The 15,424-nt window shown below is 44.0% G+C and overlaps 1 protein-coding gene across 4 annotated transcripts in view; it reads right to left on the bottom strand.

The window, feature by feature from the left end:
- Positions 1-1,197: 1,197 nt before the first annotated feature.
- Positions 1,198-15,424, bottom strand: part of LOC308588659 (cystathionine beta-synthase-like) — a 32,671-nt gene continuing 18,444 nt past the window's right edge. For all 4 annotated transcript variants that reach the window (XM_081197187.1, XM_081197185.1, XM_081197188.1 and 1 more), the window contains exons 5-16: positions 14,906-14,985; positions 13,727-13,858; positions 13,020-13,089; positions 10,660-10,751; positions 10,122-10,253; positions 8,832-8,916; positions 7,444-7,549; positions 6,003-6,077; positions 4,917-5,051; positions 3,939-4,047; positions 3,108-3,192; positions 1,198-1,622 (exon numbers count right to left, since the gene is read on the bottom strand). In XM_081197187.1, coding sequence (XP_081053313.1) covers positions 1,450-1,622; positions 3,108-3,192; positions 3,939-4,047; positions 4,917-5,051; positions 6,003-6,077; positions 7,444-7,549; positions 8,832-8,916; positions 10,122-10,253; positions 10,660-10,751; positions 13,020-13,089; positions 13,727-13,858; positions 14,906-14,985 — 1,274 coding nt within the window. In that variant the 3' untranslated portion in view covers positions 1,198-1,449. The remainder of the gene's footprint in view (positions 1,623-3,107; positions 3,193-3,938; positions 4,048-4,916; positions 5,052-6,002; positions 6,078-7,443; positions 7,550-8,831; positions 8,917-10,121; positions 10,254-10,659; positions 10,752-13,019; positions 13,090-13,726; positions 13,859-14,905; positions 14,986-15,424) is intronic.

The following is a 15,424-nucleotide window of genomic DNA, read 5'->3' as shown; positions in this document are numbered from 1 at the left end:
CTCCATCTTTGTTCACAAGGTAAGTGCTTGGTTAGGAGAAACTACATACCAAAAAAGGAAAAAGGTACAGACAAATCGCAGGTGAAAAGGTGCACAATGGCCAGTATAGCTATTGAATTCAGCCTTCTTTCTGCTAAAGGAAGTTCCTCAACTTCACAAAAAGGTGGACTGAGCAACGGGAAGTAGATCACGGCCCCCGTTTCTCCAGTCTACTCAAAGACAGAAAGCTACTTATATAGCTAAGTAGTTCTGATGCTATGCACTTAAGAGTGCAAGTCTACTGTTTACTGCTCTGCTTTATGAACTTCTGCAGAATTAAAATCATCTGTTCTGTTTTCTGCTACATTGGGAGGGGGGGGGAGAGTTACCATTATGAACCAAATATAACACCTTGGGTTGAAAGAAAGGTCTGTTAAATGTAATTATAAAGCTGCTTTCAAATTTCCATTTGATGTGAAGGCAGATAGAAATTATTCTCAATGGGACTTAATTGCAACTAATTTTGGGGTCTAGATTGAGGTAATCTAGTCTCTATTGTGCTTCATAGGTAGTTCTTTTAAGGCAGGTATGAGGAACCTCAGACCAGGGGGCAAATGTGGTCATCCAAGTATCTGTATCTGGCCCTTGGGACTCACCTATCGTGACTATGTGTATTTCCCCAAATTCAGAGGTAGGCTACAGAAGTCATCAACATGTAGCTGTGTTTATCTGTACCAGAATCAGATCTCCTTCAGCCTCACCCTGCTATGGCAGTTCTATGACTGTCAGATTCTTAGAGGTAGTAACCATTGGTATGCACATGGTCTCCTATGCCCAGGAACCTTTCATGGTCAAGAATGTTCTAAGAGGTTGATGCAGCAGTGAGATGTAGCAGCATACACCTCCAGCAGTCAACCATAACAGCAGGAAGGCTTTCTCTGGGGGAAAGGTGGCTTATGAACATTCATCCATCTGTACAGTCCGAGTTCACACTTCCCTGTACAGGCAAAGAGCATTATTGTCAGTTCTACAATCAAGTCAGGCAGCCTTTGCATCTGTAGTATTTCTTTATTGCTCTGCCAGCAGATTTTGAAATGCATTTATCAGTCAATGTTAATGCAAACAACAAAATATCAGATAAAAATCAAGGCAACAAGGCAACCTCACAGGAGAATCCATTTAGTCTACTGCTTCCTCCCAAGAATCTTTTTTTAAAAAAACATGCTATCACAGAATAGCTACTTATTTTAACTGTATGTGATCTTGTCCAATCATCCTGATCCCAAATTATTTCCCTTGGTGGCATTTAGGGTGAGCATAGCCATGAACATAGCAGACCAAGAACAGCCAGGCAAATTAAAATAGAAATACTAGATACTAGTATAATACTATACTAAATACAATGCTAATTCTAAAATAGAAAGCCATACTCGAAAACAAAACCAGACCCTTATACTTAAAGGTCTTCTGCTATTTCTCCACAGATTCTGCCATGGAGAAAATTCTTTCAGAAGAATTTGATTCCAGTGTCGCATCTCTTCGTTCCTGGGTCTTGTTTTTGGGGGTGACAAAGCTGAGAAGATCAACAGCTGTGACCACACCAAATACCATCTGTTTCATGAAGGAGCTGCCATCTGCATTGTCTGGAAGAAGACATAAATGAAGGAAGATTACATACTGTTGATGCTTCCAGAGTAGCATTCGAGGAAACCCACAAGCAGTGCTATTTTTCTAGAAAAAGAGGCATTGCATCTCACCATGAACATCTCCCTCGTTCTCTTAGAATGGCAATGGCGCCCACCTGAGAGGTGCCAGAACTGAGTTCCCCCTGAAAGAAAGCCCTGCCCATGAGGAAATGTTAACTTTATTTGTGGCATCTGGGAACTTTTTCCTTCATACCACTGTCCAATTATGTACATTGAGAAGATGGACAGATAGAAGTTTTTCTCTCTCTCTCACCATGCCATGAAATGAAGCTGAATGCTGGAATATTCAGGACAGGCAAAAGGAAGCACTTGTTCACACAGTTCACAGTTAAAGTATGGAAGGATTGATGGCCACCAGCTAGGATGCCTTTAAAAAAGGCTTAGACAAATTCTCAGAAGAAAAGGCTACTAGCCACAATGGCTATGTTCAGAGCTTTTTTTCCAGAGGTGCCACATGCATTGGCGGAGGAAGGGGGGTGCGGTAGGTGCGGTCCGCCCCAGGTGTCATCCCTGAGGGGGGGTGACATCACCGCCCTGCCCCCCTGGGACACTTGCCCGGAGGGTGCTGGAGCAGCTAGCTCTGCCTCTGGCCACATGACCCCAAATGTTATGCAGGGGGATGGCACCGCAACACTACAGAACTGCCGGAACGCACCAGTGAGGTGCCAGAACACGACAAGGAGGTGCTGGAACTCAGTTCCAGATAAAAAAAAGCCCTGGAGGTCAGTAGCTGGGAAACACAGAGGATGCTATTGCTGTTGGGTCCTATTTGTGGGCTTCTGATAGGCATCTGGCTGTCCACTGAGAAAACAGGATGCTGCCCAGGGTGCCTTTGGGCTGATGCAACAGGGCTCTCTTTATGCTGTTAACAATCCCACCCCAAGCAGCTTGGAAACTACATACCTGAAAGGTCACTCCCACCCTGTGTAGTTGATCCTAAGCTTAAGAACTCCTTCATTAGATGGTCATTGAAACCTGAACTGCGGGTATCTCTCAAATACAAGGGATGGAGGCTTGTTGGAATTTAGACGAACGCGAAGTCGCCTTTGCCCATAAAATAGAGCTGTGGAGCTGGTGGTGCCCCCACCCCCTTGAGTCACATGGTACCACCTCCAGTGTCCACATATTAGGCATGGATGTCTGTAAAGGAAAGCCAAAACATATAGGCTTTCCTTTGCAGACGTCTACAATGCTACCTTGAGCTCCTTGGGAAAAAGCTGGGCTATAAATGCAATAAATTAACAAATAGTAAACTAATATACTAATATATACATGTGATGCCTTTCATGTATATCTATTTCATGGTTTGAAGGGTATATTAGGTCATCTCTAGGTAGGTGTGTGTGTGTGTGTGTGTGTGTATGTATATATACACACAATTAGTAGTATGACATTTTTATTTTTACTAGAAAAGCTACTTACATTGCTCCAGCTCATGCACAACAATAGCAAAATGATCATTTTCCAGGATGTGTGACAGCTTTCCAAGGGTATCATCCAGGCTAATCTGTAATAAAGTCCCACACATAAAGTGAATCAAATTGTTACTAGACATCTAGGACCAAGTTTACATAAAGTCCCACATAGTGACATACTGCTGGAACCACATGGAAGACGTAAGGTATGAGATGGACACTCCATGTCAAGTACACCTTGTTCCCTCTGAGGTTGTGCTTAGATGACCTCCATCCCACCTCAGTTTTCTTGGGGGCGAAAAGATGTTCCAGCAGTGTCTTGGCATGAAGGATCCTGCTTCTGTTTTACTTCCTCTATGGAAGGCTGAGGAGCCCATGGTTCTCCAGATATGGATGGACTCCAACTCCCACCAACCCCAGCCAGCATGGCCAATGGTCAGGAATGATAGTTGTAGTCTAGAAACATCCAAAGGGCCACCAGATCCCCATCTCTGTCCTATAGTGCTGCAGCAACAGAACCATCTTAAATGAGGCAAGATCTCAAGACGACAACCTACTTGAACCTACCCAGAATACTCATATCCCGGGTTCATTCCCTGGCATCTCCAGTGTTTTGAAATCAGCCTCCTTAGCTTAGTTGGTAGAGCATGGGACTCTTAATCTCAGGGTCATGGGTTCAAGCACCATGTTGGGCAAAAGATTCCTGTATTGCAGGGGGTTGCTCTAGATGATCATTGGGGTCCTTTCTACCTCAGCATTCGCTCTTATTTCCCGTATCTCCCATCCTCATCCTTTGCCCTAGGCAGCAACTCCAAAACAGGTACTGGGCATACATTACCTTGGAAAACTGCTGATACATGACCTTCATCACTGGGTCTGAGAACTGGGCAGTTCCTGCCAGGACGGAGGAGAGGATGTTGCTCAGAGTTACCATCCCCAAGATGAGTCTTCAAGAAAACACACAGTTGTTTGGTTTTTAAAAAAGCAAAATGAATGCAGTTGAATTTTCACAGCACAGAGATGAGAGCTCCAGCAGTTCATGCATATACAGAGAAGACACAGGACAAGATGGGTGGGGTGGGGAGTTCACTTTCTGCAACATCTGCTGTGGCTCAGTGGCATGCAAGGCTGCCACTTTTAGAATTAGACCAGTACCAATGCCCCTTCTAGTCAGCCTGACTGGTGGTAGGCCAATACTGAACGTAACTGGGCTCTTTGGAAATGCTCCAAATGTGGGGGGGGGGGGGGGAGGGAAAGGAGAATGTTAGCCGCTTTGACACTCCTTAAAGGGAGTGAAAGGCGGGATATCAAATCCAAACTACTACTACTCTTCTTCTTCTTCTTCTTCTTCTTCTTCTTCTTCTTCTTCTTCTTCTTCTTCCAAATGCCACAAACTCTCAAAGGAAGCTTTTCAATAACACACCATCAATAAGAGTTCTAGGTCCTTTGACTATAAGAACCAAAGCGGATGTGACATAGCTCTTGATTGGGGATTCCCTATGCCAGCTGTGTGGGGAGGGTGGCGCAGAGGGAGGAGGCGTTTGATGCTTTGCCTCCTTGCCAAACTACAAAGCAGCAATGCCTGCTGCTAAGCCTACAGGAATCCTTCATGTGTAGGCACTTGCAATAGCCTTGCAATAGCCTTGCAATAGATTAGCTAAGGCCCATATTACTCCAAGTATTTCTTTAAAGATTTCAGTAAGTATGTCAATGATAGGCTGTTTCTCATTAGTGCTTTATACAGTGAGAATTGTGGAATTCTCCTGAAGACTCCTGAAGACTGTTAGAATGAGGTTTCTGCGAATAAGAGACTTACCCTGATTCTGCAACAACTGGTGCCTGGTCATATGCCTTCTCACGAAGGATTTCAATGGCCTTTTGACAGTTCACATCTGGGAGGAGAGTCAGAGGCGCTAAGAGGCTTAGCTTCTGCACCTTGATAGTCCACCACCTATCACAAGGGGGGGGGGGCAGGAAGGACAGCAAGTGGTGTTAAACCCCAGCAGTCTGCTCTGTGTCTTATACACACACACAAATTTTGAAAGGACTTAAGGAAATGCTTTGCAGCTCAGCAAACTATCTAGGACTGATTCCTATATTTTCCAGGCCCGGTACCTGGCATAGTGGGGCATTTGCCAGGACCCACTGGCAGGGCTCACTGGGACTGATGCCTAGCTTTTATCCACCACCCCAGTCTCCCTCCTCCTGCTTACATACACACTAACTTACTTAGTACAATCTCTTGGCTCCAAGCCCATTACTGCATCACCCTTGATGCTCAGAAATGGACTCACTTACTTGGGCAGCAGCTCTGCTCCCGGCTTATTACAGTGCCACTGCCACGTAAGCCCACAAATGAACACAAGGAGAGGCTGGCAGGTACCACAATGCCTGTGGGGGCTCACATGGCAGGCACTAGGGCGCTGGAGAGGAATACTGTGTCCAGCGCCTCCAAAATCTGGAGCCAGGCCCGACGTTTTCCAACATGGTCCCATCTACAAGGATATAACACTGGGACAAAAATATTCGCCAGCCCGACTATCCTTATGCTTCATAATACACCTGTCCTTGTGCATGCTGCATGGCAAAGCACAGAAAAGAATTAGACAGAGCGTGTCATGCAAATCATGATGGATCCAAAAGGATTAGCTGCAGTCTGTGATCCCACCACTCACACACCTGCTTCAACCAGAAGGTCAGCCTGGATGCACTCCTCCTGAGCGCATCTGGATTTCATCAACAAAAAGCTATTTCGGACTCCATTTTTTAAAAGTGAAAGCATCAAGGCATCTTTTTATCACTGGTACAAACAAACAGTCTTTGCTTTCTCCTGCCCCGCCATTCAGATTACTTTTACTTTATGTCAGGCAAAATTAACAAGTGTAGCAACTCTGAGCCATACCAAGGATGATGCTCTTCCACATCTTCTTTCAGAAATCCATTCTTGACCATCCATTTGTCATTCAAAAATTTAGACCTAGAGATAATTAAGAAAGACTGAGACCTTGTGTTAGACTTTGGTGTTTCATCCAAGCATCCATTACAGGACTAGCCTAACCTTCAGGTGCTCATAGAAGGTAAGTGTCTTTAAGTAGCCCTGAGTTGAACATTAAGGGACTTTCCGCACTTGCCATTAATAGTGACATAGTTGCTGTTTGATCTGCCATTTTTAAGAGTGAATTTGTAGGCATTTGCCTGCAGCTGTGGTCACATGTCGCTGTTATTATAGAGTGAGTGTGGGTTTTCCTTCCCACATGAATGGCAGGTTGTGCCCCAATGGAGAAATGTTCTGTGGCCACAGTCACACCCCTTATGGTCCTCCAGCCAATAAATGTCAGAGTTATGAGCCTCTGCATGAGGGTATTCCTTTTGCAGCTTTTTCTGTGTGTACAAAGTGCCTAGCATTCCAGAATTCTAATCTTGTGGGATTATAGGATATTAAAAGAGGAACTGCATGCCTTCTAGAGCTATGGCAGACCTGGATATTGTGATGAAGTTTTGTCTGCATCTTATAATGCATGCTGTCATTGGCAGTACTTTGACTCAGTACCATAGCCTCTAGCTGCCTATATCTTTCCTCTGAACTGAGTTTTCAAACTGATATCTTCCACAGGTCAGAGGAAGGTGGTACAAAATAGATGTCCCCCAAACCATACCCACCAATTCACAATCCCTCCACACAGAAACAGGGACTATGCTTATACAACACACCAATGAAAATACTGAGTATCTATTCTGAATCTTTCACAAATGTCATGGTTTTTGTGGTAGAAGGAAAAGCAGGTTTTTGGAGTTTATTATGCCGGAATACCAGTTGAATGATGCCAATGTCGTGTGGCAGCATGCCAAAAACAATCCACACACATACACAACTAGACCATACACAACTAGAAATGACAAGTGTGGAAAGGCCCCAAGAGTCATTCTAGAAAAACCTGGGCTGGTGTGAACCATATACTAAAATCCATAGCAGGTGATATGGCTTGCAAGACTTCTGTTTCTTCCGCTGAGAGCTATAAAACTTTCATAACACTATCCATGCGATAATGTAACAATAACAGGAGTTGTCTTTTTTCATTCCCCTCCACATCACTGAACTGAAAGTAATTTTATGTCTAGCGATTTACAAGTATCTGGTATCAACAGAATTAGTCCCTCATAAAACTCGCTTCCTGCTTCTTTGTTGACAGTTTCCTCACTGCTGTTAATGTGGTACGAGAGCAACAAGCTCACATTCTTTTGCTATCCTCACAGATTCTTCCTCTCACATACGTCTGAGTGCTTTCAACCCATGCGCTTCTGTAGACAGGAGAGCACAAATGAAAGAAGGCATTGTCTCTTACATGTAGTTCCTTACAGAGTCAGGAAGGAGGACAACACAGCGCTGACCCTCTTTCAGATGCTTTGCAGCTTTCACAGCCACAGACATAGCACTGCCTGCGCTGCCCCCTGCCACAGGAAAAAAAGAGATTACAATGATTTAGATACAGCCATCTCCAACTTGGTGTCTTCCTGAGCCAACAATGGAGCATTGATGCAAGAAGGCAGCCTTGCTAGTGTTCAGTGTTGTTGCATTTTTTAAAAAAATCAAGGATAAATGTCTTTCTTAGACAGTAGAGTTCTAAGCTGTGTATAGCTACTTCTACAGAGGTATAAATCAGAGGTGAGCAGATACCAAACTTGCAGAATCTACTCTGGTTTTTTTATTTGAACCCCAAGATTCACCAACTGGAGTTGGGGGGGGATAGGTGGGGGAGGCAGAGGTGGAGATCATACACCACGGATTAAGGAACTGGGTCCCCTTCTGTTTTCAGCACCAGAGATGAGTTCAATACTGTCACACAAAATCCACTTCACCTCATTCCGTGCCCAAAAAGTACACCTCTGCCCAGCGGCACCGCGGCCCATAGATTGCAAAATACTGGGCAAGGGTGTGTGAGAGAGAGCCCTGTCATTGTTGTTGCTATTGTTGAACAAATGCATTTCAGAAGGCATTGCAGCAGATCCTGGTCTACCTTCTGCTCACCCCTAATCTAGTTTAGCTTTTAAAATGGCAACAACAAAAATAACAGAAAATAAAGCAGAGCATTTTAAACTGCCACAAAAATTGCATGGTGTGAGGGAGGTGCTGTGGCAACTCAGTAGTAAAGATGCCCCGTGTACTATTCAGCAGATACCTTTGACCTTCCAGGCAACCAGATTCCATGCTGTGCTCAGAAGGCATAGCAACAGATATGTGCAGTGCTTTTTTTCTGGGGAGGACGTAGGGGTATTCATACCCCTAAATATTTTGTGAATCTTTGTACTCTTGTCCATTTACTGTATTTATTTTTCCTGATTTGAACTGTAAAATGGTGATTATCTTGAGTAAAAATGAGAGTACCCCTAAACAATTTTTTTAAGAAAAAAGCACTGGATATGTGTGTTGGAGAGACAGACAGAGGGGGGGGGGGTTATGCTGCTTTTGCACACCGAGTTCTGAGTGCTCAAAATGCAATATCTGCACAGCACTACTTCAAGGAAAGACTTGGATTCTACACAACAAGTAAATGATTAGCAACTGTATACTTACGGCATGAAAACAAGGATTGTGTGAAAGGGCCCTTAAGTCAGACTATTAATTGGTTTCTTGGGTAACCTTTATGCTCAGACTCTGAACAATGCTTTCCAAGAAGTCATTTGCCATTTGCAAAGAGTATGATTTAAACAATGGATCTTCAGCAATGCTTACCACAGAGCAAGCCCTCCTCTCTAATCAGTCTTCGTGCCATAAGAAAGGATTCCTTGTCATTGCTCTTGCACCACTGATCTATCACCTAGAAAAGAAACAAAATATGGAGTTTTAAGGTTTCAGGGGCCTTTGGGTCTTGCACCTCTGCTACACGTAATGGGATGGGCAGAGATCCAACAGATTCTTCAGAGTTGAGGGCAGTTTCAAAGAGGATCATTTTTTTCTTTCAGTAAGCTTAGCTATATCTGTTTTTAACTTTCCTAAACTTTTCAAAGATAAGGTGGGATATACAAATACAGTCCCACTTGCAGCCCTGGAAAATGTTTCTTATCGGCGGGACATAAATATTTTGAGAAGTACGCCTCTCTCAAAGCATTTTCAGCTAGGCTGCAATCCAATGCACATACTTGAGATTAAGTCCCATCAAAGCCAGTGAAATTTACTTCTGAGTCAACGTGGACAGCATCAGGCAGCTTTTAAAAAGCACCACAATGTTGCCTATCATCACCCTCTGGTTGCAATGTTAGTAAACTGCTGTTTGAATCAATTTCAGGCCATTTCCTTTCAATTTATGATTAAAGGTTATATGAAATGCTGCGGCAGAGTCTCTCCTATGGCTTTTGCTGGATGATAATGAGTACTGGGGCCGCGGACATTGCTACCATTCAACTCTGGTTCCAGTGTGCTCCCAGTGCTGGTATTGGAAGCCATTTGCACATGAAATTAGCCAGAATCCATATCTATCCTGTAGTTTCTTGAGGAATACTGCACTTTGATGTGCTTTTCCTCGAATCAACTTCAGTTTAATTTGAAAACGTAAGCCACATTCACTTCACAGTTAAGCTGAGATGTGTACATTTTAGACAGCTGTTGCTCATATACAGATGACAGCCCATGAGTGGATGACAACTTCATGCATAGAGGGTGGGGGCTTGGGGAAGATTCTAGTGCAGGTATAGGCAAACTCCGGCCCTCCAGATGTTTTGGAATTACAATTCCCATCATCCCTAGCTAACAGGACCAGTGGTCAGGGATGATGGGAATTGTAGTCTCAAAACATCTGGAGGGCCGGAATTTGCCTATGCCTGCTCTAGTGTGAACAGGAATGTGCAAATGTGACTTGAAATGCAGCCATGGGAAATGGCCTTGTCTTAAGCAGCTGCCATGTACATAGTCAAAGATTCAACCACCCTCAGCAACTTTTAATGCACTTCATGTGATTCTGAAAGCTTTCATTCAGAGCCAAATGACATCTCTCTATCTCCTGATCTTCGTCACACTGCCACTTACAGATCTGTCAAGGACAGTTGGGATAAAGTCGTGTCCAATCCCTTCCACCTCCATTGTGGTATCCTCTGCTGATATTGTGTTCAGTGAGCTGGGCAGGGCCACAATGGAGCCATCAGGATCCACTCCAACAATCTGTGAAGGAAAATTAACTAATTCAAAAAAATTAAAAGAGCAACCAACAACTTCACACAAAAATGAGTATCCCGGCCTTGGAACCCTCAAGCAAAGAGGAAACTGCACTTGCCTGGTCAGGACGAGGCTTAGGTTTCAGGGGCACATGTAAATGTTACTGTGTTAGAGCATGGTGACTGCGCATAAGAATTTAGCTGTGTGCATCTGGTATTCGCAACTCCTTCAGGAGCAGAAAGAGTCTGGCACACTTGGGGAATCAAATGGATGTCCATACAATCTCCTTGCTGAAGCAAAAAGTTGATGTGTGTTGGACTTCCTCGCCAGGCCCTGATGGTCCCTGATGGCATGAAGGACGTTCCCATGGGCCTGGATGTCTGAGCCAATCCAAACAAGCCTTCTCACTTACTTTGCATTCAGGACATTTCTCTTTCAACTTTCTGGCAATTCCAGAGATGCTGCCTCCTGTTCCAGCTCCAGCCACAAACATATCAACTTTGCCTGCAGTGGGAGAATCAATCAATCAATCAATCAATCAATCAATCAAATCAATCAGACAGCATACCTTTCCCCAAGCTCCAAAATGCATAGCTCTGCTCCTATGCAACCTTAATTAATGGTCCACTGACAATAAGAACAGTATCCACGGCAAAACAAAACACAAGCATTTAGGATTAAGCTTTAATTAAGATAAACTGTTGTTCATTGGCTACAACTTCCTGGTGTGTTTTTGCAGTGCAAGCTTGAGGAAATGGAGCTGCCCTTCGTACTTTACGTTTTTACTGTGTGATACAGTAAGCCAACAGCTGCATGAAATTGTGGGAGCTCTTAACTAGGAACTTTTAGGAACTGTTTCCTTTTACGTTTGTGCAATTACCACTGCATGTTGGGATGGCAACACGTACATGACTTTCCGGTGAGTGAGTCACTGCTGCTACTGCTTACCAGGAGGGAAAGAGGAGAGGCAGTGGGGAAGCTGGCACCATGTAAATGCATCATTAGAAGCAATGGGTTGTCCCTGCTGGTAAATTTGCAACACATCCACCTCCTTCTTCCTTGTTTTGCTTCTCTACCTCCCAATAAGCAGTGGTGATTCAACTGTCAGCAAGTCAGGTCAGTGCCAATGCCCCACCATGCTGCCCACTACTGGTACTTACTTATAGACATAGGAGCTAACTCCTAGAGGCCAAGGTCCCTTCAACCCCCCCCCCCTAAAATACTTGAAGGGGTCGGCTCCCCCCCCCCCAAAGTTGATGGACATTGCCATTCAAAGGGTATGTGTGCCGTGTCTTGTGGTCAATTATACGGGCGGGGACTTACCTGCCTCCCCCCATATCTTATTCAAGTTGTCACCCCTGCTTGTGGAATTGTGGAATTAATAAACTATCAGGGTTAGATAATTGTAAGCAAATCCATTGAGTCTTAAGCATATATTTGATTGCGGCCCTAATACATTTCACTGTAAAAGGCAATAACCACAAGCTAGTAATCTGCACCTCAACTAATTTTGCACACAGAGGAGTCTCATTGAAACTAATGGGTCTCTCTTAGTCATGTTCATTCATTTCAATGGGTGTGCGCTGTATAAAACTTCATCGAATATCACCCATGGTTTTCATTCTCCTACAAATCAGGAGAGGCACAATTCAATGGTTCCTCTTCATCCTGGAGAAGAGTGACTAGTGGGGTGCCACAGGGTTCTGTCTTGGGCCCGGTCTTATTCAACATCTTTATCAACGACTTGGATGATGGACTCAAGGGCATGCTGATCAAATTTGCAGATGACACCAAACTGGGAGGGGTGGCTAACACCCCAGAGGACAGGATCACACTTCAAAACGACCTTGACAGATTAGAAAACTGGGCCAAAACAAACAAGATGAATTTTAACAGGGAGAAATGTAAAGTATTGCACTTGGGCAAAAAAAATGAGAGGCACAAATACAAGATGGGTGACACCTGGCTTGAGAGCAGAACATGTGAAAAGGATCTAGGAGTCTTGGTTGACCACAAACTTGACATGAGCCAACAGTGTGACGCGGCAGCTAAAAAGGCCAATGCAATTCTGGGCCTCATCAATAGGAGTATAGCATCTAGATCAAGGGAAGTAATAGTGCCACTGTATTCTGCTCTGGTCAGACCTCACCTGGAGTACTGTGTCCAGTTCTGGGCACCACAATTCAAGAAGGACACTGACAAACTGGAACGTGTCCAGAGGAGGGCAACCAAAATGGTCAAAGGCCTGGAAACGATGCCTTATGAGGAACGGCTAAGGGAGCTGGGCATGTTTAGCCTGGAGAAGAGGAGGTTAAGGGGTGATATGATAGCCATGTTCAAATATATAAAAGGATGTCACATAGAGGAGGGAGAAAGGTTGTTTTCTGCTGCTCCAGAGAAGCGGACACGGAGCAATGGATCCAAACTACAAGAAAGAAGATTCCACCTAAACATTAGGAAGAACTTCCTGACAGTAAGAGCTGTTCGACAGTGGAATTTGCTGCCAAGGAGTGTGGTGGAGTCTCCTACTTTGGAGGTCTTTAAGCAGAGGCTTGACAACCATATGTCAGGAGTGCTCTGATGGTGTTTCCTGCTTGGCAGGGGGTTGGACTCGATGGCCCTTGTGGTCTCTTCCAACTCTATGATTCTATGATTCTATGAATAGTGAGAACAGGCAACGGTAGTTATATCCATGACCATTTCTTAAGACATTTCTGTAAAACAACGTAAGCTGAGCAGCATGATTATCCCTAAAATAATTATTAATTATACCGTCACATTGCTCCAGAATCTCCTCAGCTGTGGTGTCATAGTGCGCCAGTGGGTTGCTTGGATTTCTGTACTATTGTCGTAAAGGGAACAGAAGAAAGGGAAAGTTACTGTCAAATGGATGGGGTCAAATGCAGCACTGTAGAGAAAGCAGACAGATAATAACCATGAAGTCTCTCGGAAAGAAATGCCTTGCTAGATCAGAACAAAATGGTCTGCAAGATGCCTCTGGGAAGTTCACAAGCAGCGCATGAGATCATTTTGGCTGCAGCACAGAGAGAGACACAGAGTGGCAGCAGGGCCCTTATCAGATCAGCTGAGAGACCAGCTGCTCCGCAGCTCTTCCTCATCCTGAACTCTTTCCATTCAAGTTGAGCAATAACAACCTTAACAGAATGATGTCTAGAACGAACAGTTTAGTTTCCACTCCCCACCAAGCATAGCAAGATCAGAGTTAGAGAGAGAGCAGACATGGATGAGGGTATCAATAGGCTGTGAACTTCTTTGTTTTACTCCTACAGCCAAATGCCTGAAAGAAGGGTAAGCAAACTATGTTTACTAAGAAGCTGTGACATTTTTTTAAAAAAGGTATGCATTAGAAATCACATATTTTTTAATTATAGGATAGTATCAACAAATTAGATGGGTAGAAGTTGTTGTTTTTTAAATCAAGTAATTCAGTCAAAGCACTTCAATAAGGAATACATTACCTGATCCAAAATATGTGAGTTTGGGATTTCATTTTTCAGTTTCCAAGCAACACGGACATTTGATTCTGGGGCGTCGTATCTCGTGCAGGGAGTTCTTACGATCTCAGCGCCGAGGGCTCTCAGGATATCCACCTGGAGGGGCGAAAGTTAAGCTCCAGATTTCCAGCCTCCAAGTCTTTCACAAGAAAAAATAAATGCACAACATATACAATGCATATTTAAGGGTTTTAAATTGAAATTTTGGTCCATCTCAAAGGTCAGGCAAGCAAGTTTTTTTTTTTTTTTTTAAAAAAAGTTTATTAAAAGCAGCAACATATTACTCCCCCATGCCACTGCTGGTTTAACTGTAGCCACCACAAGGCAGAGTAAGAAGATTTATGCTGGTTCACAGTGACAATGCAGTCCCTATACTTATGCATGTAGAAGTACAATGCATGCACCATCTTCCGTGGGACTGATTTTCAGAAAATGTGAATGGGACTGCAGCATGAGTTTCCCTGAAGATAACTACTCAGATCCAAGGTCCCAAATGCATCCCAACATGCTCACAAAGCTCTTTTGTGTGGAGGCTGTTCCAAACAAGGAGTTCAATTCTGCACATGCAAACAAACGGCCACAAGTTCTGCTACAACATCATTGAAATTACACTGAGAAATCCAGCACAATCTACACCATAAGAAATCACGGGGCCTCATCTCCCAGCTCCACGAGGGCGCCACTTGCTTTCCCACTGACTTCCATGTTGGGGGCAGTTGTGTGTGCATCATGGAGATGTGCAACACATGAAGCTACTGCCCAGCATGAAAATAAGCTCTGAACCATCTGTTTGCCCTGGAGCTCAAGGAAACCCATGACTGCGATTCCTCCTGCACTCTGGCATAACTGGCATTTGGATTACAACCTTCTACATAGTACATGGCAGCTTTTTACATCTAATAATTTCAAGTTATCTGTAATGGTGATACTCTAATCCGGCAGTGGCTTCACTATGTTCTGTGAGGCACTAAGGATCAACAGATAACCCCCTTGCAACAGCCCCTCAAACACACAGGGTTGTCTAGTTTTCCTTTTATGAAGCATTAGGATGGGAGAAACCATGACAGCTCAAATCAAAACAGACTTTGACCATGGCTGGGGCCACTTATGTTAAATCAGTCAGGAGGACTCTCTTTCTCTCACCTTCTCCATGCTCATTTTCTCTGGCATTACAATGATGCAGCGATAGCCCTTCACTGCAGCTGCCAGGGCAATTCCAATCCCTGGTGAGTAAGTATGAAGGAAACAAAAACAAGACAAATAGAGGAGTTATTCAACAGTAGCAAGATAAGCAGATGTTTCCAACCGCCTCTCTTTCCGACTCCTAAACTGAGCAACTTTCAACTCTTCACTTTTTGAAGAAAAGAAACCAGGGAACAGCTCTTGAAGTAACCCATTGAGGATCTTTGATATTTGTAGCCAAAGAACATTAAGACAGGATGAAGCAAGCTGGCATGTGCACCAGGATAGCATCAGTATGATGCGACACTGGATCTAGAGTCCCACACCATACACTGAAAGCACATTCCACGTGCATTTGTAGCAAAAAGAAACCTGGGGATTATAGTTTAAGATTAGTTTAAGCCCAAAAGGTTTTAAAGCAAAGATTATGGGACAATGCACACAGTGACTTGCGATCTCGGTCACACGCAGTCTGTAGTC

This window comes from Podarcis bocagei, assembly GCF_964188305.1.
Source record: "Podarcis bocagei genome assembly, chromosome: 6".
Lineage (NCBI taxonomy): Eukaryota > Metazoa > Chordata > Lepidosauria > Squamata > Lacertidae > Podarcis > Podarcis bocagei.
Note: the sequence above shows the minus strand (reverse complement) of the source record. Positions and strands in the feature narration are given on the sequence as shown.